This window comes from Anser anser (assembly GCF_964211835.1).
Source record: "Anser anser genome assembly, chromosome: 10".
In the NCBI taxonomy this organism is placed as follows: Eukaryota; Metazoa; Chordata; class Aves; order Anseriformes; family Anatidae; genus Anser; species Anser anser.
Genome location: NC_139730.1, coordinates 14,605,806 through 14,632,643, shown reverse-complemented (window position 1 = coordinate 14,632,643; position 26,838 = coordinate 14,605,806). Strand labels below are relative to the sequence as shown.

General features: G+C 40.2%; 1 protein-coding gene across 10 annotated transcripts in view; it reads right to left on the bottom strand.

Annotated features, from left to right (window-relative positions):
* The window catches only part of DAPK2 (death associated protein kinase 2), a 55,486-nt gene that overhangs the window by 19,180 nt on the left and 9,468 nt on the right, over positions 1-26,838 (bottom strand). For 3 of the 10 annotated variants that reach the window (XM_083850880.1, XM_083850882.1, XM_083850884.1), the window contains 2 exons: positions 20,530-20,627; positions 3,394-3,615 (listed from right to left, as the gene is read on the bottom strand). In XM_083850880.1, coding sequence (XP_083707006.1) covers positions 3,394-3,615; positions 20,530-20,627 — 320 coding nt within the window. The other 7 variants (XM_083850879.1, XM_083850878.1, XM_083850881.1 and 4 more) reach the window with 6 other exon arrangements.

The following is a 26,838-nucleotide window of genomic DNA, read 5'->3' as shown; positions in this document are numbered from 1 at the left end:
CAGGAATACAGTACAACTGCTGTCTCTGGCTGTCAGCTATTCAGCCCATGAGACTCTCATTTGGTCTCTGCTTTTTTGTTTGTTTGGGTTTTTTTAGGTTACACATACCAAGGGTGTCAAGCACTACCATCAACCTTGCTGGACGGTTTTTGTTTTACTCTGTGCATTTCAGGAGCCAGAGAACACGGTGTTCCGAATGGTAGTAGGTTTAGGGGCCTTTGTTAGTAAGCTAAAAAATGATTAGAGCTAGCTGACATGTCATTAAAGAAATCCGTAAGTAAAATCTGCTAATCTCTCAGTGAAATCTGTGCACAAAGAGCAGGCAAGTCCCATTTCCTTGATGATTGCTATTCAAACTACACTTCAGCAACCACCTCGGCAGGCGCTCTGGCCCTGTCACCAGGAAGCAAGCTGCACTGGGATGCTTTCTTGTACTCTTCTGGAATTTAACCGTGCAGGCACACTACTCCCTCTGTCTCTTTCTGTGAAGGCTCCTTGGTGACAGTTCCTCATGGCAGGCTGTTTAGTCAGGACTATGAGTAAGAAGGCAAAGCAGCCTCACGGCAGGGCCCATGAAACAAAGAGCAGCAAGGTCATAAAAAGGCATACCCTGAACAACGTGCACATGAAAGGGCAAACTGTGGACCTGCCAAAGTGCGTGTAACAACAGTGAACTTGGCAATGCTTTTCTGCTCCACAATAGAAGAAACAGCAACTGTAGAATCATCCCCATATAAAGGGAAGATACTCTTGTCTGTGCCAGCAGTCTGAATTGGGAGAGAAGTTAAGCCAAAGCATGATTTAAACACCTGGACAGCTTCTTCAATTAAGCAGGAATACTGGGAACATTCTTTTGAAGCTAAGGTCCACTGTAGCTTGTCATAAGATTACTTGACCAGGTGCTGAAATGTTTCTTTTGATAAATTGCAGGGAGTATAAGACTCTGATATCAGTGTGGCAGGAATAGAAATCATCTGCTTATGGAGAGAATTTAGTTGTCTTTATTAGCAGTTATCATCCTCAATTTGTGTACAGCAGCTGAATGCAGTGGCCTTGATCAGGTCTAAGCTCCATTTCACCCAGCCCCCCAAAAGTGCAATACGCTACAGCTTAACAATAAGACACACAAAACATGTCAGTCCACGTAAGGACAGGAAAAAGTAGAAATTCATGAAATGGGAGGTTGTTTCAACACAAAGTAGCTGCCAGTCTTTCAGAAAAAAAACAAGATCCTTTTCTGTCTTCTAAAGCAGAGACTTCCAGTGACAGATCAACATTTAGCTATAGACATATACTTAAAAATTAGCATATGTTCATCATCACTCATATGCCATCTGCCAGCAGTCACATTAATCTCCAGGAACGCTCCCCAGCTTAAATGCTGACTCCCCTGGAAAGCTACTGGTTACTTCGTCTCACTCAGGGATCAAAACTTCATTGTTTGGATTCCATACACAAGGTCAGGGCAGTGCCCTGGGGAGCTAATGATCTATGTAACTTCAGCTACGCTGTCTCTATTTCCTTCCTCATACACACAGAAAAACTGCACCATTTACTAAGTATCTAAACATCGCAGTAAATAGACCACCTCAGAGTGTCTCCTCCCTGTCCACAGCTTTATTTCAGGGCCATGAACTGACAGATAAATGCTATGTCCCCTGCTTCACAGCTCCTCTAAAACTCAGGGCTTTGTAAACTAGGTGATACTGACTCCACAAAGAGCAGGACATAGATCAGAAGGGCTTAAATTGGTGTTTTTCTTCTTTCACTACATGGCAAATTTCCTCCCCTTAAGCCACGATCGTACACCATGACCAACAAAGCTCCGTTGTTTAGAAGAGCTACTTCCATTCCTGGCTCTGATGAGTACAAGTACACAATTCTGGCCTCTGGTTTGCATGTATTCAGGTTTCTCCTGGCTCTCAGTTATCAGGTGATTCAGAAAGCCAAGCCACAAAAACACAGAAATATATTTGCACATGCAGTAAAATAATTTACTTCCCTTTCAACAGCACACACTATGAACTGTACAGAAAATGCTTTGGACATAGCTCTGGATGATTACCTGTGCACACTCACTTCTGCTACAGACCTGATCCTCTACAGTGAAACATCCAGAACGGCAACAAGTCAAATTCCAAGTTCCATCCAAATTCATTTCAACAGTCTAAGTTTGGATATAAGGAGACCCAGTCACTTGGTGCCTCCTCCATTCTCATTTCTTTAAAAAGTGAAATAATTTTTATCATGGCTAGTTTTTACTCAACAATTGACTGGGAAAGAGATTGACAATTCTGATACTGTTTCAGATTTTAATAACTAGCATTTCTCTACATTGTGAACACCTATTAGTCAGGTTTTCTTACTTCCTTACAGTCAGTGAGATTAAATATAGACAAAAGAACCAAAGGTGACTCCCTGAAATGCAAGCTCACATTCTAACTAAGCAAAGGCTCCTTAGCCAAGACTTTAAGGTGATTCCTGACCTCACCTTCAGCTTCTCTGGGATGTGTGTTTATTCTTCCAGGCAGGGACATGCACAGGTTATGCAGAACAAGCCTGTGTTCCCTCAGCCCAGGCAGAGAAGCTGCTGGTTTTAAATCTCTCCTTAAATAGCACAAACCAGTCTATGATATTTAGCCAAATATGCATAATAATGATCCTAAACCAGCAGTCTGGCAACCCAATGGGTCACAAAGCAGGGGTGAGGCAGAGCAGTGCACAGATGCCCTGGTTGGAAGGTTCACTTGTCTGCGGGTCCTAAATTACAAGGGTTTTCCCCCATCGCATGGCAAAACATGATGGAAAAACAACTCTCCTTCATTCCCACCCTGCTGCTGTTCATGCTTAGTAGTCAAAGTTTGGGAATTCAAAAAACTCTTCCCCTGCTCACCTTCTCCCCTCCCTCCCCCTTTCCCTTCAGGTCCTGTAAGTGAGGAAAATATGGGTGTAGTGAGAATGACTGGAAATGTTGCAAAGGGCTTGATAGCTTCACGTGCACTGGAAGGAAAAAATGCAGGAAGAAAAATGAGATGAGTTTCAGTAGCCATTTGTAGTTTCTCCAAAGTCTTCCAAGGTTCACATCAGAGCAGCACTGGGCAGACATGAGGTAATCCCTCTGCTAGCAAACTGTTTTTAAGTGGACAACAGTCCCTGGCTCAGTAACAATGGCCTCAGCTGATTTAAGGTACACCTGTATCCCCAGGACACAAGGGTGGACCAGGGCGCCTGTTTACCAGAGACCTCATTCAGTTCTTCTGCCAAGATCTGTGAGGCCTGAGAACACAACAGCTCCATTTCAGCAGTGCCTCTGTGCTCTGGCAGCCTCTGCAGTCCTTTCCTGTTCCGATTTACCTCATCCTGCCCCAGAGGATAGGAAGTCCCCTTACTCACAGCTCAAGGATGAGGACCACATCCGTCTTGTTCTCATAGATGTCATGCAACTTGATGATGTTGGCATGCAGGGTCTGCTGCAGAATAGTCACCTCCCGTTCAATTTCCTCACGCCTCACTCCACGACGGCTGGCCCGACTCTGACGCTTTTTAATGAACTTAGCAGCGTACTCCAAACCAGTGCTCCTTTCTCTACATTTCTTCACAATCGCAAACTGGCCACTGAAAGAACAAGATGATGATAAAAGCTCTGGTGAACCTTTCATATAATCCTCTCGTAGTACCTCACAGCTTTCTGAATAAGCCATTCACATACAAAGCTTGATCCTACAAGCCCTCCTGAGCAACACTGTTAAAGTCATACAGACTTGTTCTCCGTACGATACTGGGGACTGTCAGAGCTCCACAGTTAAAGTTGCCAGAGCATAACAAGATGGCTAGCCTCCTGCTGTGTCCAAAACCTAGAAAACACAAGCAATGTCTGACTACAGGAGGGTAGAAGTTACAATCTCTAAAAAGCAGTTCATGTTTAAATGAGTAAGAACTAGCTCAAAAGGTTCAAATTATCAGTCCTTCGCTGGATGATGCTTAAGGCAGCCAAGTTTGTGACACACCACTGGATGCTTTGAAAGGACATGCATGCACTGAAGTGTTGCCCTTCAGAATAAGCTCTCAGAAACAAACTCAAAGGATTGATGACCCTTCAGAAATACAGAATTGGCCTCCAGTAACCAGTTTTCAAAGAAAATAATGGCTTATTCACATTTCTGCACTTCACTGATAATTTAGCTGTAAATGTAACTGGAATAACCACAGGTTTCTCACTGCACTTCAAGGACAGAGAATTCCTCATTGTATTAAATGGCAAAGTGGCTGCATTAAAGTTTCAAAGACATATGGCTGCTATTTGCTAATAACATTTTCCTGACTGTGGCTCCAAAATAAGACATTTCATTCCAATTGTAATATTTCCCTCTTATCTCTTAAGAGGGAAACACTTGGAGGTCAGATGACTGACTCAGACAATAGTAACCCTGCAGGTTGCAGCCTTAGGTCAGTAATGTGAATTTCTCAAGATGAGACAGTTGTTACTGGCTCTTCAATAGTAAAGTAGGGGACCCTGCTTTGTTCTCATTTGTGTGAACTTTTCTCCCTTCATTATGCCCTTGAGAGGCACTTTTTAAACTCAGAAGCACCATCTCCACAAAGCTTATGCTCCCTCCTTCTCATTTGTCTTTCTGAAAAGTAACTGTAATCAAGCTGTGATAAATCTTACCAAAATTAAGAAAGAAAGGTGGTGTGTAGCTAAAGAAGGATTTAAACAATATACATTCTGTGTAAGGCAAGAATATGGCATGAAACTGTGATTATTCAGAGGATCCTTTTGCCCATCCCATTTGGAATCAATAGCTTCTTCCAGACAAGGACAGCTGTGTTTTATCTTAGGAACGTTTAATCACAAAAAGGTCATCACAGACATACAAACAAGGAAATAAAATCACAAGCTATCACTCTGAGTTTGCATTTAGTCTACCCAGGACATGTAGGAGAACCACTTCTACATCACCTCACGAAAATTAAGGGAAAGGGAGTGTCTGTAGCTAAAGGACTGGAGAGATTTGATAGACCTGAATTCTTCCATAAATGTATTGTATATTCTTTAGCAACCCACTTCTGTCCCATCAGCAAAACCACAACAAGACTTCCACGCAGTATGCCTATGTGTTCTTGTACCCTACTAAGCATAAAGGTGACTATCTCAGTCTCCTGCTGCTGTAAGAGAAATGTTGAGGACAACTAGTTATGTAACATGCAACCTAACAGGCACTTGTCCCAGCTGATTCTGAAAAGCAAACAAAAGTCTCATTTAAAACATAAATGAATTTCTTTTCATGATGGATCACTCTGCAGGTTTAATTAAACACATCTGTATTTTTTATGCTCAATTTAAATGTACAATACTGAAATTAAGCAAAGAGTAGTGTGCATATAGATTTAAATATCTACCAGGTTGGTAGATATATTAACCAGGTTGGTTAACGAAGATACTAAAAAACTCATCAGTCTGAAATTATGTTAAACTTGTATAGCTTGAGGTTTCATCACAAACTCTAAATTACAAGTAGAATTTACTAATATCAAGTTAAGAAATATTTTTTCACAGAATTCATGGAAAATTGCCATGGTTGGACACAAACTCTCAAATTCCCTAGTTTTCTTTAAATGTTAAAAAACTTAAACTCAAAAACTAGGTTTGAAGAAAAGAAAACCTAGGTTGAAGCACAAAAAGCATCGATGTTTGTTCTTTCAAACAAAACCAATGCAGAATCAGTGCTCTCCTAGATCAAGTGCTTCCAGCTCAACCAACATTGAGGAGTACGGACATTTGGTCTCAATATCAACTTCAGTCAGTTCAAACAAGGTCAGCCTATTCCACTCAGAAGGAGTTTCATTCACTTACTGCTCACTCTCATTGGTCAATAAGCAGCCCAGTATTTTCCCTGATTCAGTGGATTCAGTAATCTACCTTTCATCCACAAGGATTAAAAAAACTATACTAATTTTTAAACAGTTACATGCTTTTGACAAGCCCTGTTGGACCTAATGGTACTTCAGGATTGTCCATTACTCTACCTTTTCACAACCAACAAGTTACTGGTGTAGGTGTGGACATAACAATGTGTAAAGTAAAAAACAAAAGGGGAGGTTGAATTTGAGCTGGTGGAAAACAAAGAGCTAGTGTGGAAGTGTAGTGGCCAGTAAAACTGTCATGGAAAATTACTCTAACAGCAGCATTTGGAGATTGTGTTTGATGAGCCTGATGGCAAACTGCTGCTGACAAGACAAATCTTGCAGCAATCTCTCTTCACCACAACCTACAAGAGTTTGAATGGAAGGAAAGGTTGACGACATCTTTTTGTTAGGACACTAATCCTAGCTAAAAATCCATGCTTTGCCCTTTTCACAATAATTAGAATGAAAAGCAAGGAAGCTTCAAGTCTACCATGTGCACCCCATATCCCACCAATTAATATTTGAAAAATTCATACTTTAGCTAAAAACATGCAAAATATTTCATCTTTTTTTCCACTGTGGTGCAGAAAGAACTTTCAAGCTCTAGGAAGAAGTAGAACTCTTCTTTTGTGTTGCTCTGGTAAGCCACAGTCAACTAATACGTAAGTCAAATCATTACCCTTGGCTGGAATGTGTAAACCGTAACAGGTATCCAAGGTCCTGCCACCGAAAGAGCCATCTTACCTAAGCTGTCATTCATAAGAAGTCTCTGTTGATGGCCAATTACTTCTCAAACAGAAAAAAAACAAACAGGCACTATGCTTGAAAAGACACCCAGTCTCTCCTGCCACAATGCACTGTATCACTGAGACCTCACTCTGCAAGACTTGGCAGGTCTGCAGTCCCAGGACATATGTTTAGTATCAGATATTTCCTTAGTCAGGGCATTATAGCCAGGGTTGCAAGGACAAGATTCATCTTACAGATAACCTTTACCTACTGTGATTTCATCAGCCAGGATCCCTTTGTAACAATCAAACAATCTCCTTAAGTGCAGCCCCCCACGGCAACACTACAGAAGCACTGAGCTGTTATTGTTTTCAGTATTATTATATCCTTCACTGGCTTGGTAAGCAAGAGATGCAACTACAGCTGGAACTCAAAGTATGAAACATACACAGCAGTAATACTCAGAACCTTATAATTATGCCATGCACTTGGTACTTCATTAACACAAACGGCTGATTAGAGTCTGTTTTTAACCTAGAAAGGCAAAGAAATCAAAGATTAAGGCTGTCACTTGGCCCTTGCTTGCTCTCAAAAGCTAACAGTCCAGACCAGAAGCAGCCTCTCATTTCAGAGGGTTCAAACAATGACAGACAGCCTGAAGTACTGCTTTTTGGTTTTCATTTTCAGACATAACCTAGGCACTTCTCAGGTGAGAGGCAGGAACAGTCGGGACAAATAGGACAATTGTAGTTATCCCTTTAGGATTCAATCACAGATGGAATCAGGAGTGCAGGTACTTGTCAAATCCATTAATTAATTCATATTTCTGCTTCCTGATTTTATCATTACATGAAAACTCTAGAGAACTTCAGAGAATGAAATTGCTGTTACAAAATCAGCAAATTTGTCTGAAACATTATGCTAAAAGAGTTGGATCTGTAGTCCTAAGAGCTATTTACGTAAAACATCATAGGCTTCATGTTTGTTTTGTTTTTTTTTTTTTTTTTAATTATTATGGGGGCTTGGGGAAAGGGCTTATTTGATTGTTTTGCAGAACTCATGTCCTGTTTGGTCCAGATTTTCTAAAGAGACATGGTACCAGTGTCACTATACTAGCTTCCTTGACTTCACTCTGAGGACGAGTTTTGCCAGCAAAGTTTAGTGAAAAATTATCTCTTTATAACTATTGATTATGGGAGTGAACGTAGTCACGTTCAGAAAGCCCGATGATACTGTAGGTTTTGTACATTTTAGTTTACTTAAAAGCTTACAAAAGTAACAGACACAGCACAGGAATTCCCATTTTCTTCTTAGACAGTTATAGTCTGGGGCAATTGTTCATCCCATTACCCCTTCCTTTGTAATCTATTTCCCCCTGCATGTCTACCCACAGTCACACATCTACCTGTTCCTTTCATAGCCTTCATGCCATTGCCTTTACCCCTTAAAAACAGGCTTTTGTAGACAATCTTTACTGAGACATTTTGTGACCAAACAGATAATGTTGCAAGCCAAAAGGAAGAAGACAGAAAAATGCACAATTTCTTAGCCTAAGAGATTAAAGACGGTTACAACGCAATTAGCCATGATACTGTCCATAACCAAGCGTACCCCACTCCCTATTTGCTGCTTATTAAAGCATCACAGGAGAATGCTATTTCTAGACCACCTTAAAGCCAGCCACCACAAAGTAGCAGCTGATGGATCTTTCAGCACAAGTAGCCTGATGCTCTCCCAGGCACTGATGCACTGAAGACCTCTAAGAGAAAAGCTGAAGGCTGGGGAAGGGACAAGAAGGGGGAAAGGTCTTTGAACAGATGTTAGAGGGGTGGCATATTGCTGTACTTTTCTATCAGACGTGTTAAAATGAGTAGTTTCTGTGGATATCCGTACAGCTATGAAGAAGTGGGGGTCTCACTGTTGTTTAACAATCAGTCAGACACGCTCCAGGTTAACATTAACAACAGAGCTCTTAAAATCAAGGACCAAGACTACAGCGTTTCTGTGCCTCATAATGCATTTGCACTCAGTGGGTAAGAATCAGTGTCAACTTTCCAAACCTTGCAATCCAGATAAGGCAAAGGGTAGCAAAAAAAAAAAAGTGTGTCTTCTCTTTGACTGAAGAGTTGACAGCATTGAGAAATTAAGCTACTTATTTAATTTTACATGGAGAGTCTGTGGCAGATATTGGAGTCTAAAACAATTTTCACAGCTCAGATGTCCAAATTTCAACTAAACATCTTTGCCAAAACGCATGTTCTTAATACATCACTGAAATGAAGTTGACTTGGATCCTACAGAGCAGTATTTACAACACACTCTAGATAAGCTCATAGGCTGATAATTCCTACTTTTTATTTTTTTAAGAAGAGAAGTTTGCTCCCTTTCAGAAATGTTTTGGACAGCTGTACAACAGCCTTGTCAGAGATTCAATCTAGGCTGTCCTCAACTGTGCTAGCACATCAAGAGTATAAACAATAGCAGCTGCAACCTGTCAGTTACAATATAATTAGGTACAACATGAAATTTGTCCATCATTAAGGCAGGAATTTATCCTAGCAATGAAGACAACCTATTATTTGGATTGCTAATATCATCTAGGAGATCTGTCACTGAAGAAGAGCACAGACAATATTACCAAGTGGCATTAGAGTCTATTTTCAGAAGCATGCTTTATATGAGCAGTTCAGCTTATGTTATTGTGCAGTTCAGAAGAGGATATGGGGGCAGTGAGAGGAAACTACACAATCCAGAATAACTGGATAACTTCTTGCTTTTTTCTAAGTTTATTTTTAATAGTGGTTTGGGAGGCTAATGCTCTGGGGCAGAATTTGACTTGAGTGACTGACAGAGGTGCAGCCTGCCAGCTTTGTACGCCTCACTGGGAAACAGTTGTATTGCTATAGTGCATTACAATAAAAAGAGCCTTTAGGCTACTCTATGTATATGCACGGGTTTATATGGGTCTTCCTCTGATATTCCAGAAACACCACATTGCTCAGTAGCTGTCATGGAAAGCTAAAAATATGTAAACAAAATACTGAGATGACGGCACAGGTTACCTGACTCCAGTCTGGCATTGAGGCTAGTGTGGGGAGAAGTCAGGAAGCTGATTCTATCTGTATTTGAGAAGAGCAAACCACTTCACCCCCAAATACGAAACATATGTTCCCTTTCTGCATGTTCAGTCTATTCTTCATTCTGTCCAAACCATCTTCATGTAATTAATTCAAAAAAATCTATCAAACAAGAATTTATTTTTATTACTTTTCAGTAGTTGTGACAACTTGAAATTCCCATAAGATAGATGTTATGGTAAAACATGTTGACAGGTACACTTGACACTGATACACATTTTCAAGAAGTTCTTTGTGAAGTAAATGAACCTGAAAAAGAAAGATAGCTTTCTGGAATTCTGCCAGTCAAGAGCCTATACTCAATCCCAAAATGAGCCAGGACAATTTACTTTGGAACAGATTTGCAAGGAATTTTAGGCAGCAACCCCCCACTGATTTTAATTTTAACAGTAATTAGATTCCTACACACTTGATAGAAACTGGCAACCCAGTTTTTCTGTATTTAATTTCCCGAAGTCTGTAAAATACAGGTAATGCTACTGGAAGAATGTAGTAAAACTTAAAGGGGTAAGCATACAGCTGGACCTACATTCAACTTCCTGTCTCTAGACATCAGCAGAATTACAGTTATAACCATTCACATTTTTTCCACTAGGAGATCCTCACAAGAATGCACTGCCAGAAGGGAAACTAAAAAAAACAGCCTAACAGCATCTCAGCCATGCTCTTAAATGCCTATATGCACACGTAGGCTACCAGGAATGCAAAACAGTTTAACCCTTCTTTTCACAGAAGATCTGCAAACTCAGTTCAGCAACTATTTAACGGGGATTTCTTTGGTTTCCAAACTTGAAGGTGTTCACTTGAGGTGGAGTTTTCAATGGAAAGTCGCTCAGCTCAGCAATATCAGCAGTATGTGCTCAAGCTGGTGGAAGAATGCAACCTCAACCCATTGCAAGAGAAAAACACGGTGATATTTTTCGCACAGCCTTTGGTTTTTTTCCACTTACATGGTGCCATAAATATCTACTACTCTCCTTTGATGATGTTTTTGACCAATAGCAGATGCAGAAAGGTGAAAATTCCAGGTTCCTCTTTCCACTGGAGGAAAACAGCTATCGAAAGTACACCAAGCTACAGCAGTATAAGCATGGTAATAACAACGTTGACACATTTGGTGTTGCTGCACCAGATGGAACAGTCTGTTAAACTGCATTGGACACAAACAAATGCTTTTAAGGGAAGCGGAGGTGACCTTTCATTCCCTTTCTCCTCTCTCACATTTTGTTGTTATTATGTTTTAGCACGTTTACATCAAGCTTCCTAGCCTACTTCAGTTCTTGCTCAGATTGGCACTTCTCTCAAGACTGAGGCTGAGTTAAAGTAACTGCGGTTACTTTGCCAGCCAGGTGGTTCTAACGGTACCATTACGTTCCACACAAAGGGCCTCGAAGGACACTTCTTAAGTTCAAGTCTCAAAGCCATACAAACCAGGTAGAAAAACAACAAAACTCAAGCCTGATTGCAGTTCAGAACAATGCACAAATAAAAATATACACCAGGTACCATAACGTAAAAACAGTCTGTTATAGAAAGGAGCTTACAGGAAAACTGAAAAAAAACCAAAACAAAACAGAGCTTTGGAAAGATAATATGGTGTTCACAGTTTGAATAAAACCGTGAATTTTGGATCTGTACTTTTTACTTCACATTTAAGACATTCAGTTGTGGGAATGCAAGCCTATTAGGGTTTATCTGCTATTAGAAACACTGCCCCAAACAAAGACAAAATGACGTAATTCATACATGAGGTTGACTGCATGCAGGAAGCCAAAATACAGCTTGAAGATCTAATTTTAGGTTTACTAGACTTTGCAAAGTTTGCCAGTTGTTGTCTCTCTAATTGGATGATAAATTACATTTGGTCCCTTGACAGCAAGAAAAAAAAAGTTACACCTTATCCAGTGCCATATATTCTCTGAGCTATGAGGCAATATGATATATTTAACCCTGAAAACAATTTTATTTATGTTTATTGACAGCAACAGACAGTAGCAATCAGTTACTTTACAGTGTATGTCATTAACTGCTGCTAACAGCTTCACCTTATGTCAGCAGCACATTGTCTGCTCTCCAGTACATGAGCCAACAGAACCCTTTGCTTTGGTTTGACATAATCTATAGCTAGATCAAGAGGAGAGTAGAAATTCTAAAAATACATTATGAAATCGTGTGATTTTTATTTTCCTTTTGCATTCTTAAGTTAATATACAAAAATAGAATCACAAACAATAACATCAGGCTAACACAGGTTAGTGTTCTGCATTCAAGGGGCTGCCTATAGAACCCAGGTATCATGGCTTACTTAGTTTCAACACTGAAGGATCATTTATTCACTGTTACAACTGATGTTTTTATGTCAACATTTCTGTTAATGATGACTTTTTGCCACTATTAAATTCAGATTGTTTTTAACTGGTCATCTCATCCTTTGAAATTCTGCATTTCATTTCTTTTCCACACTTTTTTTCCCCCCCCTCGGGAAAATTAGGTTCTAATTTTTTTTTTTTATTTATTTCATGGTTGTAATTTCCAAAGCAAAGCCCTTAAGAATTCTTGCTGAACGTGCTTCTTAAAAACCTCAAGCCCCTAAAGCAGTTTTTCTCCCCAAAAGACTCTCTTCCCTCTTTCCTTATACTTCAGAGACAAATTCTGCTAGTTGTCATTGCACTGGCATGCTCTTACGCTCTTCCCAACAAAGAAGACAGCAATCTGTTGTTAACTCCTTCTACAGGCCATTTGTGGGCTTTCAGATCTCACTTACAAAACAGCTGAACCAAAAAGCATTCAAGGTTCACAAACCGTATGCATAAAAATACTTTACTGGAAGCTTTCTGTGAAAAGTCTGTGGTCACAGACATGAAGAACTGGGAGCCTTCTGTAAATGGACTACAGCAATGATCTTTAGTATGTTTTATTTTTACAGATGTTTTTATTTTTTGTAAACTAAACCAGTATTTGGAGTGGCAGAAATTTAAATGAAGTAGTGAATAAATAGTATGTCCAGCAGCACAGTATTTGTTGAGGAGCTAAAGTTTGATAGCTGAAACAACAAAAACAGAAATCCCAGCACAGCAAGGTCACCGAAGGGAAAGTATCCTCTTGTTTCCATAAGATTTTATGGAACAGAACTGTCTCTCAAAAAAAAACAAAACAGTATTTATTTGCTTAATTGTCTGCTGAGACCTGTCACAAATGTCACTGTACTTTCTGTGCTTAAGATGCAAATAAAGTGTTTTATTTTGTTTAAAAACAAAAAACCCAAACCAAAATACAAACAAAGTGGCTACCTCTCCTAGAGTAACTACACACTACCTAGACTGCAGCAGATGCCAGATTATAACAGAATGCTTTAAACATTTTCTTAACAGAGCATTTCACATGAATTTTGACACCTAAAAAGCACATAAATCCTTCAAGCGTGTGAAGGATACACAAATAAATCCTATTCACAACTCTGTGGCCACGCTGTCAACCTATCATGCAAGATTATCACAGACATGTCATTAGTTCTTAACCCAGCCCTGTGACAGTGTTCAGAAGAAAATCTTTATGTTATGAGACATGACTAACCTGACTTCACTTCGGGTTAATTTCGTGGCTGGGCAGTGACTTCCAACCAAACCAGTTCATAGAGAGAGGGAAGTATCACAGTACCACTACTATAACAATATGCCACTTTTTAAACCTAACAAGATGTATTATTTTATACAGAAAGAATAAAAAAAATCAGCTGCCACTGTAAACACAGTGATATTTTCACCGCTACTCATGTTTTTACTAACCGATTGTACAATGCAGTAGAACACAGTGACTTTACATGGTAAGTTTCAATACTCACAACAGGAAAGTGCTGAGCACTTTTGAACATATGCTGTGTCTGATAACGTCTCCAGCACCTTTCACCCACATCTCTTTACAGCTCAAAGGTAACCAACATATTCTGGGCTAAAGACAATGTATTCATTGTCAGAAAAGAATCAGAACAGTAGAAGAATATGGATTCAGTCAAAAGGATCTAGTTTACTGGAGTAAGTAGGGAGCAAATAAACCATTTGAAATTCAAATCACCATTTAATAAACCTCATGTTCCTGAACAGTGACTTATTATTGGCTTAATAGCCTATTAAGTAATGTTATCAATTAACTTATATAACATCAACAATCAATTAAGTAACATGTTATCTGCAATAAAGACAATTAATGCCTTAGACACCATTTGGGGTCATTAGCTATGACACAAGAAACTGTGCCACCTATTTAATCGTCACCAGCATCTTCTAAAGCAGTTAAATGTGTTGTGTTTTTTTTTTGGAAGCTTCCCAATGACAGAGTGACAAGCAATGCAGTCTATCAGCTCCCCAGTACGGAAAAGCAGAGTCTGCAGTGATATAGCACTAACCCAGCAATTCTGGCAAGTTCCTGATAGCCTGGCAAGCATTATTTAATCTAAAGCTCAAGAATTAAATATGCATGATAGGAATTCTTCCCACTTATCACATTTTAGTTTTAGATTGAATATCAACTCTTGGAGTGGGAATGAACAGAGTCCAGAGACCTAGGGAAGGTCAAAGCTGACTCATAGCAGCAGGATCATCAGCAGGAATAGCTGATTTGATAAGCTGTTCCTTCTGCTATGTAGAGCAACACCAGTGCATACGTAACATGCATGCAGAAGGTTAGCACACTGTACCCTGTGTTTAAAGGTCCAAATCCAGCTGAACGCAAACAGATCGTATTATACATGAGAGCAATAAATTATAAGGGGGAACCAGTACTATGGTTTAATGGTTAAATGTTTTTTTTCCCTTCCCCATGAACGAAAGGGATGGAAATCATGCTGGCATTTTAATCAAGTTTTTAGGAAATTATCTGTAAGGCCAAAACCACAAAGGGTTCCTGAAACTCCCATTTCACTGCTCTTTGTGGATTCTTCTGGTCCACCAGAGTAAGAGGAAGAAGTTACCTCCTCATCTTTTTTAGTTTCTGCTACAAAAAACAATCTCCTCCAGCAGCAGGACAGCACAGAAGCTATGCTATTTGTTCTCTCCACTCTTCCTACATAGGAAACAGACACACCAATACAAATTCTCTGTGAGGATTATGGATCCACAAAACTCCAATACTGAGACTAATTACTCCAATTACAAAACAAAACAATTTTTCTCCGTGCTTCATGAGACAAAACAAAAACTTCGGAAATAGTTGAAAGGACATTAAAAACTAGCAGGGAAAACCATTTAAAAAGGAGAAATCTAAAATCACTCACTCTGCTGGAAGGAATAAAAATCCAAAACGAATGACTGTATTAGAGAGCTGATGACAATCTTAGTTATGGTGATCAAGTATCCCATGCCATAATGTATACTGAATCTTCTGTAGAAACAAATGAATGACACAGAAGATTTTTGTAACAAGAAATATTAATAGGTACTGGTTAGTGCTCAGTAATTAAAGTTACATTTTGCATTGAAAGCAAAGACTTGTTCTGTGTGTATTATAGGAAAAAAATAATCCAAGGTTACTCTTCCAGATTCAGAGAACTAGTTCAAATTACAAGTGAATCTAAGAACAGAGTTAAGTTCCATGTCTGAGAAAGCCCAATACTGTATGACTTCTACAGAAAGGAAAAAAATCCTTTTATGAAGATCCTGTGTGATGTGTGTGAGGAGTAAATTTCCTAGCTCTAATTACACCCTTCTGTTTACCAGGGAGAGTCCATCTAGCTAGACAACATGACTTTTTATCGTGGATTTCCAAGTTCTTCTCCTACAAAAAATACCTCAGTTATCTGTGCTTTTGGTTGTCATTAGGTAAATAAATATTTGTTAGTTACACTGTCAGAACAGTGATTATGTGCCAGGCCCCTAAGCCCCATTAGCACTGATAAAATGTTGCATCTGGTGTTCTTTAAGCTTCACCCAGAAAAAAAAAAAAAAAAAGTCTACTGTCTCAGCAAGCTGACCTGATCACATACAGGGCAGGGAGGAGGCAGGAACTTGTAGCTGGAGATGGGGAACTTCGGGAGATATGAATAGCCATTGATTAAAGATTTAGCTTGGCTTTAACCACACCCCAGGTCAGCAGAGGCTGAGACGCTAGAAGCTGGTTTATGCCCACACTAATCAACAGAAATCACAGTCATTACCATTCACACTAAGGCAGTGACTGAATCGTCTGGAATTTCTTCTCGGCCTGCCCACAATGTAGAAGGAAACAACTTCACCCAAAGCAAACACCTTATGCGTGCACCTGTTCTGTTGCTCTCTACCAGAGCAGCTACATACAAGATGACTTTGCTGAACTGCAATTATACAAAGAAATGAAGTACCCTACCCAAAGAGAAAAAAACATCCAGCAATCCTTTTGAAGTCCAGAAAGTCAAAGTTTCGCATATTTAAAAAGTACAACAGAACATGAAACATTGTCCTGTTGATGCAGAAAACAAATATAATTGCTCAGAAATGGCCCGAATGTTACCACCATGAAAAAGAATGGAAGCATCCTGTTGCATACATCTTGTTAGATCAATTACATACAGATTTTTGTTTATCCATGAACAAAACAACATCCCAGACATCTCTGAGGTTTCTCTGTTAAGCATGATGCTTGTGTGCTGCAAAGAGCTGAGCTGTGGTGAGCAGGGCACTGTCTCAGGACACGGCAGTGCCATTCTCACACCGTCCTGCAGGAACACAGTTCTCAGCGGACACAGCCACGAAAGGCTCCCAGCCAGGCTCCACCACACTTCCTACCTTCAGCCCAGACTTGACGTGCAACAGTGACACTGCCCAGAAGGCACACATGTCAACAGTCCTCTGCAGACCAGCTGATGACACATTTAGACTGATGACTCTGTGGTACAACGTTTCATGAATTGCCCTGCATCTCCCTGAAATTCTAGCACTCTTCGTGTACCTACCACCCCTGGCAGCGTCTGCCAGCACAGCCAGAAAATGCTCCTGTGAGGTTGGACAAGAACTGCTTTTCTCTACCTAGACAGAGCAATCTATACAAATCACAACACATCCCAAGACATTTTTTCTTAAAAAGCTCCCTAGTGAGCTCTGCTACTGCCACTTCCCTAGACCAGCAGGCCAGATCTTCCCTCTCTTGGCTCATTTTGGCTTCAGTTTACAATTTTCCACCCTTGGCCTCCTCTCCCTGCCACTTTCCCTGGCTGAAGAACCAAGGGCTATTTGACAGCTGCATATGCCCAAGGCAGTTAAGCTAGCCTTCACTTTCTCTCACTTTTTAAGAAGCATCTCCATCATTTAGACATGCAGTTAGAGTGATCTGCTACCAACAAACATTCCTGCAAGCAGCTTATGCCAGGATCCTCCTCAGAGCACACAAAACAGCATTAACAGGTTTCTGACAGAGAAGTGTATTGAAACGGATGGTGAAAGGCACAGTTTGCTGTTACTTGAATAAAAGTGAGATTTAGAAACAGAGAACCACATTTGAGGAGGGATGAATTTTGCTAAGATTCTGTGGAAAATATTTTTTTGAAGTACCTATTTTTGATCAACAGCTCAGACAGAAAAAAAAAAAACTGAATTTGCCAGAAATCACAGTTTGATGCCTTCAAGGAGAGATAACACTAAATGCCTGGGAGAACTGCATAATGTACTCCCAAACTGCATAATCCACTGCCTTATGGAGAAGGGAAAAAAGAGGAAAATCTTCAACTACCTTTGCAGGTTCTGAATACCTTATATTCTATTGCATTCTAACTTTCCCAGACTTCTAGACTAGCTATTTTTACTGAGGATTCTTTAAATAAATCCTCCTGTAACATTTTCATTTTCAGATTGTGAAACTCCCCCCTCACTAACCATAAATTTTGCAAAAGAAAACATTTAGAAATATTTCAATATTCTAACAATAGGCTGTACTATAGATTTCAAAAGGGTTTTTTCTTTTTTTTAAGATGTTGAAATTTGCTAAATTTACCCATTAGGCACTTCATCTTTTTAGGCCCCCTTTTAGCTATAGCTAGAGAACCTCATTCCCCACAGACTTCATACTTACAAACCAACTGATATTATCTAACAGGAAGTAACGTTAAAAATACATGCATGATAATAAGGTATTTCCCTCATTCAGCATAGCCTGTGCTAAACTTCCCCACCAGCATAGCTGCCAGAACTATGCAAGCCCATTAGCAACTTCTTTTGCCCAGTGCCACATGCCTGACTTCTTGTTCCCTGCATGTACCCTCCGGAGAAGTTGGGCAACAGAGGTGTAAACCTAAGATTAATATTTGAAAGATCGAGGGAACGCTGAAGTTAGGCAGCTAGTTTCAGTACAGCTGCAGCTATGGAAAACCTGCTCCCCCTTTCTGCAGACTTTTCTCTCACAGGGTGCCTTGGCACAAGAAACGTCTTTTCCAACAACTGTTGAGTTGCCTCTAGCTCTGCAACGATTCTGAAAGCGGTCTGGTTCAGAAATCCACAAACACGCTGTTTGCAGGGTATTATGTAGCTGGATCTGAACAGCCTTTGCTGCAGCTACCTTAAATGCTGCACAATGTCAGAAAATTTCCTATTTCATCACCAGACCAGATACACTGAAGCCTTGCAAAGCAGCATTGACAGTATATAGCAGAAGCCCTCTTTCCTAAGTGCTGTGCAAAGGCTTTCAGACAATCAGGGACTGGCCCTGTCAATGAGATCCTGTATTTTAACTTCTGACTGAATAGAGCTGGAACAAGCATTAAGCTTCTATTCATGATGAGTTTTGTTCCCAGGAAATCACAAACTCAGTTAGGAGGACATGAACAGGACAAACACTTCACAGAGTTTGTTTAAAAATATTTCTCTTGTAAATGACTTTTTCTTTAAAAATATTTGTTTTGTAAGTGACTTTCATTGCCAGAATCACAGTAACCAAATCCTTTTAACCCCCTGTACCTGTCAAGCACTAACAGCTTGTTACATACTGAAGTAATACTGAATACTGTTACATACTGAAGTAATAAAAAGCATCTACAGGCTCCAAGGGCATCAGTCATCACTGGAAAGAGATTCTTGTAGTGTTTCATTCACCAGAACTTCTCTAGTCTGTTATTTTACTTCCAACAAAGTAAGATATCAATTGTCACCAGCCCTTATCAGTAGTTACTGCTCAGAGACAGACATGATAACCTGGTCAAACTATACGTCTAACACAGAGCTGAAACAAGACGTTTGCAGAACTTCTCACAAAATCTGAAAGTGAAAATAAAGCTGGCAGAAATTGTGTGACATGATATTCATGTGAATGCATAAAGTATACAACTCAAAAGTGTTCAAAACTAGAGCGCTACTCCAGTCTTGCTGCCCTTTTCTCACACTTTACAGGGCTCTTGAAAAAAATACATAAACAAAAGCAGAGGTCTCACAATTTGTCCATTTCCTTCAGGTCTTTCTGGGAACATTTTTGCCTACACACCTCAGTAGCAAGTCGACTTGGATTTCTCACTACAAGAGATCTACCATCAGCTTGAAGAGGGGAATGAGACTCATCATCTCAAAAGAGAATAGATTTCTAAAACCAAGTCACCAACCAAGGTAAAAATGTACTAGTCATTTTCCAGTTCCCAGTTTTATTAATTTTACCATAACACCACATACTAGGGCCTCCTATATTAAAAAAGCACAACTTTTACAAGCTGCATTCGCACTGCATTTCTTTAATGCTCGCTGCTGTCAGATTTTCACTTTCAGGATGATAGTCTCGGAACCAGTCAGCACTCAAAAGCAAACAGCTATGGAAAATTTACAAGTTGAGGTCTTCCTGAGATGGAAGAAAACAGAAAAAGAATATAAACACCCCACATATAAAGAAATGTTCCGAACAACTCTAAAGATGAAATAGCTGCAAATGCCAAAAAAAAAAATTGTCTGGGAAACAGCTTCAAGTGAAGTGTTTTAATGTCACTAAATTGTCAGACCTTGAAAAAGGGTAATTGCACATACACAGTCATTTATCAAAACTAACTGCCAGATGTTGGGAAGGAAGTCACCAAGTGTAGAGCCCTAATTCAGCTATTTGCATATTAAAGAGAAAAGCATCGGAGGGCTGGACTCTGCATGGGAACCTGCCATCCTCACTCAGAGCACTGTAAGTTGCTAAGTGACTGAGGAAGCCCTGTGTCATCCAGCCCACAATCCAGCATAGTGTTTAAGCATGGCAATAGCCCATTAACTCCACCTATAATTAATACCTGTGGATAAGCCTTTATAGATTAAAAGCTATATAAAGGCATTAGTCTGTCCTGCTGAAATTTTGATTGACGATTCTTTTCAGGAACACATAGACAGTGCTTTGCAGGCAGATATGAACACGTTGTCAGTGCTCTGAGCCAGCCGGAGGCTGTGCAGCGCTGATCGTAACAACAAGCCAAATAAACGGGCTGCATCTGTGACTACAGCAGCATGGCTTCCTGCTCCCCAGCTCATTCAGAGAACAGACAGGTAAACTCAGTCTAAAGCACAGACAAAGATGACACTTATCCACAAAAGACAATGTAAACATACCTTCTGTTGTCCCAGTTGCAAGAAAGGAAACAGGAAAAAAAAGTTAGCACACTTAACCTAAAAATAATAAATATCCACAGTGCATTTCTTCTAAAAGAATGTGTTTCTACTCTAATACATTGAAACTGCTTTGGACTGTCATGCAGTGCATTGATCAGGTCATTGTTTTAAGATGCTACAAACATCCCCACGTGTCAGCTTTTACAACAGTGTGGCGTCACCTGTAAACTTACCTTCCTAGCTCTTCCCCAATTTCATAAACGTCCTCCACCTTCTGTTGCTTGAACAAAGCCATGTTTGGACTCTTCATTGATGCACAAAGATGATGCCACTAGAATATTAAGAAAGTATGACATTCATCATGATCTTTCAACAGGCAAAGAACAGGTAAAAAACATTTCTGATATAGTCACTTTGGATCTATTGCAGCTTATTTATGTCAGAACATACTGTAGACCAGTTATAGGAATTCATTCATTAGTCTCTGCCAAACAGTGAGGGCCCAATTCGAAAAAGAGGTGAGCGCCTGTAAGTGAAGTGCCCTTCACTGAAGTAACTGAGAGCATACACATCCAATTAATGATGTGACAAACGTGTAGACATAAAGCATCCACACTACATGAAAGAGAGCTTGTATGAATATCAGCATTGCAGGACTCTTCATTAGAAGCGTCAGCAGACAGACCACAGCTACAAAAAGGCACCGTGATTCCATCTAGGGAGCTTTCAGTACAACATCTCCCATCACACTAAATGTTGGAAATAAGAAAAAGAGAAGCAGCAGCATTTATTGTATGCATTACCCTGTGTAAAAGTGCAATTTATTTCCCAAACATAACCTTTTAAGTTGATGAGCTCTGTGAGGTCTGGAACAACAAGCCTCACACTGGTGCATTTGAGGACCTGGGGATACATTATGCTGGGCCATGCTAACCAACAACAACTGAACTTTCTTCGAAGGGTGCTTTTTCCACAAAGAAAGTTAGCCTGCATAGCAGAGAGCTTCACTAGATTTGCTACCCAGAGAATGAGGCAGCTGTGGAAAAAGGAAAAAAACTTTCTATTTATACCAAAGTCCTCCAGGATTTCAATCCGCTATGTTCTGGCAGCAAAGTTCATTCCTGGCTCCCAAAATGATGCTCCAAAATGCAGGGGGCAGAGAGAAACTGAGAAAGAATACACTATGATATACGCGTGTCCTCACCTTTACTGTGCTACTCAAATACTCATGAATTACAGTGCTAGACATGAGGAAACTCTCAGGAGTAACAGAAGTTTGGTCCCACATTTAGACTGCTGACAGAAGATATAACAATAGAAATGACGAAGCCTACAATGCAGATCACAAAGCGAAGTCCAACAAATTATACTCCTTTTACAAACTGGCCAGAAATACAAGCATGGATCACAGAAAAATGGTGTATTTTTCAAAATTATGCCCAAGTGTGGCACCCTCCATACCAACATTCATCAGCTCAGTCTTTCCACATGTTTTGGGGTGTGTTTTTTTAATTATTTTTTCTTGCTTGTCCCCCACCACCTTTTTTTGAGCAGGTGATCCAGAAGCTGCTGCTTTTGGAAAAGGAGAAGATCAGAGACATTATTTCTTGGGATATGCCCACACAGGTACCTATGTTAAGCTTACAGAAGGTATTTTAACAGTAATCAACCAAACAGTTTACAACATTTAGTGTTTCCTGTGTAGATAAACACTAGCATTATCCTCAATGTCACAAACAGCATCCGCTCTTTAGATCAGACTGAGTAAAGTAGCTGTAAGGCCTCTCATATCGTAACAAAATCTAACTGCATTGAGCCATGCAGCTGTTGTCATGCACCTCCGGGCTTTAGCGACATATTTGTACTCCAAGTAATGCTTACTTCCTTATGAATCCCAGATGCTTCTTGCTCCACATGCACTGGGGACTTCCAGGTTCTGTATTTTTTTATACAGCTCCCTCCTGTTTTTAAATAGCAGTCTTTGGCACACTGAGAAGCATATTTCACCAGCAAACAAAGATCTATTTTAATCTTTTAGAAACAAACTCAATTCAGTGTTGCAAGAAGTGCCAGCTATTTTGATAAACCATCAGACTTCTTAAAAAATAGGACAAAGTACCAAAAAGCAATTGCAGGGCTACTGCAAAGTTGAAATTCACGTGGTTTTTTTGTTGTTGTTGTTTGTTTGTTGTTAAGATTTTTCCCAATTTCTATAAGCATATATCATAAACTGCAAATATGCCATGAAAATCTAACAGACTTGTCAAAATGCACCCAGCTTTTGTCATGCACTCACCTCAGTGAACAGACTTGTTGCTTTGTTTTCTCTCTCCCTTTCTTTAAGCCTTTGGCTTTTAACACACTGGAGGCATGTTGAGTATCAATTAAATTCCTTTCCAAGTATAGCCCTTCAAAGGAAGGGAAACAGTCTCTTCATTCTTCCACATACGCTTTTTGGCTGGCGTTAACAAAAATTACGTGTTAGAACACAAACGTTTTGACTGCTTCATCTCAATCAGAGGGGCTACTGCACCAACACTTACCCCAATATTGGTTAGAAGTAACATTCACTCTTTCAAAAAGCAGTAGCAATAAGGGGTATCAAGAAGAATGCCTATCCCTCTACCAGGCATGCAGCACCGGTACCTGCCTCCACCCTCCCACAGCACAGCTTTGTGTAGTTTCCTGATGGCTCTCACCATACGCTCGGTATTTCTGTGCAGTGCATCCTTCTGGACTGCCATTTCCCCAGCACAAGAAGACAGGGGGGCTCTATGACCGTTCATTTCCCTTCACTCCTTTCCCTTTCACAAGGCATTCATTAGGCGGGGAGCTCCCAATGGCCCAGACCAGCCAACACGTCTCGCATGACAGACATCTGCAGTAACCTCATGGAGGAGAGGGAGGTGCAAAGTACCCCTGGCAAAATCTTTCACGTCCTCAGCAGCAGCATTGCTGGAGGTCTCCACTGCAGATGCGATGGCTCTGTGACAGACTCTGGGAGGCCTGTTGCTTTTTCATTAACAAATCTGTCCAAGCCCCAGTTTCAAAACCCTCCTTTAACTTGGCTCTAATGATGCTCTCTCTCACCTGGCTACCTAAGGCAAATGATAGAAACTGCACAGGTTGTGACACTGAAGACCAGAATAACAACATCACTATTGAAGCATACCGCAGAAAATCAACACTTCCATTTCTGAGCCTAGGCTGGATGCTTTACAATGGTGTTTGTCACTTCCACTTTCACTCCCCATATTTTCTCAGACATTTTCTAGGTGATCCTTACTTTTCCTGTATTTGCAGGGTTTTGCAAGGTGAAGCCACAGAAACCGTTCTGCTTCTTTGCTCATTATTTTCATTCTTCTTGTTAATGCCTGGGATATAAACGTCCCTTTCCTCTCAATCAAAATGAACAACTAAAAATCTACTTTGTAACTAAACTACCATATTTCTGAAGCAATCTTTCATATCCTCAGAGAAAGCTCACTGACCACTTTTGCTTAGGCCTTAGGACTACGGTAAATAAACTCTTCAGTAGCATTTATAACTGGGGTACCTCTAAGCTATTGGCTTCACATTAAGTTTATATAATTTTGTTTGCAGTTGTTCAGAAGGGCATTTTCTGAAGTGTTGAAGCAAACCTAGCTCAACACGCACAGACTTCAGAAGAAGTAAACAAAAGACAAAGCCAAGCCTTGCCGAAAATCCCAAACATTTTGCTCATCCTGATTTGCAAGATCAAGTTCTGAGCCCATGAGAAAGTCAAGCAAAGGAAACCGGCCATATACGAAGAGATGTTGCTGAGACTTGCCCAAAGACTGTAAATCTCTCAGATTGACTACTCACTTCATCAGAATCCAAGGTACACGGCTATAAATAACATTATATACAAATACACCTAAGAAGAAAATCATTGTCCTAAGAGACAGAGAAATTTTGCCTTAAAAACAATTTTAAAACATTTTTCTGAGAACAGGGAACCCACCCAATATGCCTCTGGGAACACAGAGATTTTGCATTTGATTGACAAGTGTATTCATCTCCCAGCATTCTCCAAACACACCTACTTCTGCAGATGCACAGAATCCACATAGTATTTTCTCAAAAATAACCAGAAAACTCTCATCCCTTTCACTGACCTTGTTCCACAAAGGTCAAAGCGGCAAGCTTGCAACCCCAAGACACCATTCACTCACCCGACTCAAAACTAGAGCCTCCTTTCTGAAGTCTGAACACAAAACTGCTCCAAAGCGTCCACAGCCTCCAGTCATACTTCTGATGTGCTGGTGTTTCCCGTGTCTAACACTGCCTTCCACCCTCATTACTTCTGCAGATTTCTCTTGCTGGCTTTCACCCAGCAGTCACAGTCAGCAGGTATCCAAAATAGATCATACACTTGATGATCTCAGACAATTGTCGTTAGCAAATACACTGCACAAGGGGGATAAGATAATAAAAGATGACCTTTATGCACTTGAAATTCATCTGAAATAAAAATTCCTTTCAGTCATAAACAGAGTCCTCCCCAGACATTGCACGTTGATCTTAGGAAGCTAAGATAACTTCATGGTTGAAGACTGAAACTACAGTTTTTGTTGGACTCCATCTGCAAACACAGAGCATAAGTGTTAAAGGGGGAATGAGAGCCTTTTATTTTTTTTTTCCTTTAGTCACATCATGATTCCCTTAGGCTGATCAGTGAAAGCTGACTGCTGAATTAGAGATGGTTGTTCATCTCTGGCACATTCAGACAAAGAAGTCACAGGAACACAGACTGGCTGAGGTTGGAAGGGACCTCCAGAGATCATCTGGTCCAACCCCCCTGCCGAGCAGGGTCACCCAGAGCACATTGTGCAGGATGGCACCCAGGCAGGCTTTGGATATCTCCAGAGAAGACAACTACACAGCCTCTCTAGGCAGCCTGTCCCAGTGCTCCATCACCCTCACAGTAGAGAAGTGTCCCCTCATACTGAGTCGGAACCTCCTGTGCTTCAATTTGTGCCCGCTGCCTCTTGTCCTGTCCCTGGGCACAACTGAAAAGAGTCTGGCTCCATTCCCTCGACACCCTCCCTTCAGGTATTTATACGCATTGATTCATACATTCCTGTCATACACTCATGATAAGAGAAAGTAGCAACAATCAACTTTGTTTTCTGATGCACTTTTTATGCTAACACCTTTATCGCATGCGAAGACTGGACCATTGCAGTCACTTGGGGTCTGTAACAGAATTCATTCGAACTGGAAGAAGGGGGGAAATCAGCTTTGGTCGTTTTGGATCAGACTAGAGCTTTAAAGAGCTCCGCAGCAAGCTCTGCAGAAGACATTGCCTTCTGTGCTCTTTCCCAGAACACGCCATGTCTTTTCCTCAACCGCCCCACACTGGGGCCATCTCTTCTGTCTTGCTGCTCTAGGATTCCTAGTGCTGAGCATTTTACTACAAAGGCCAGCTGCTACTCAGCATTCACATTACTTGTTGTGTTTTCATTACCATACCTCATAGAATAGTTTCATTTTCTACACATCCCAAATATTACAAGGTGTCAAAGTATTATTAACACTATGCAAATTATTTTCCTACAGCCATGTAACAAAGCCATAGCAAAACCAGAAATAGAATACAGACCTCCCAGGTTCCAGTTTCTGGCACCAGAAACATTTACTGCTTAATCACTTCACGCTCCTAAGTTCTGTCATACCATAAAACTAGATCTTATGTACCCTCAGAAATCACTGTTTTCCAGTGCGATCCAAGGCATGGTCCAAGGCCTGCACATGTTGAATCCACAATAAACATCCACCCACCACTGAATAAGAGAAAGACTATAGAAATCTGAGGTGAGAACAAAACTGTAGGATCATTTGGCTTGTCACAAGCTTTTTCCTCAAGCTATCTTCTGTAGCTATTTGGGAAACCAGTTTCAAGTGACTGAGGTAAGAGATGAATAATTTTATTTTCTCAAATACACCTGACACAAGCTGAATCACTAAACCCCCTTTGGCCAAACTCAGAAGCATCCTCTCTGGCATGCTTTCTCTTTACAAAATAATAGCTACGCTCAAGCAAAACCTAAAATATGCATTATAACTGACCATAGTAAAACATCTTCCCTTCTAAGTTGTTTTTTACTAGCAAGAAATGACTACAACAATTTAGAACTAAAACTACCCAAATCAAGATTAAAAAAAAAAAAAAATCAATTGATACTGTCTTCTTATTTGATGCTTTATGCTAAAACTAAACAAGATACTTACAAGCATTAAGGTATTTTCCTCTTTCACCCTTGTCTCCACTGAATTTTCTTCCCTTTTTTTTTTTTTATCTTGCAAAAGATTACACAATTCCAACAGCATAAAAGAAGGCGTTTTTATCCCCTGCTTTCAAATAAAAGTACTTACGGCACAATTACACAATGGTACTAATTTCAACAAATCTTTATTTTCACCTAAAATTCTTCCTGTCGAAGGCAACAGTAGTCCAAATTCTTTTCTGTTGGAAAATTCAGGCAGCTGTTATTACCTGTGTGCCTATAACAGACACA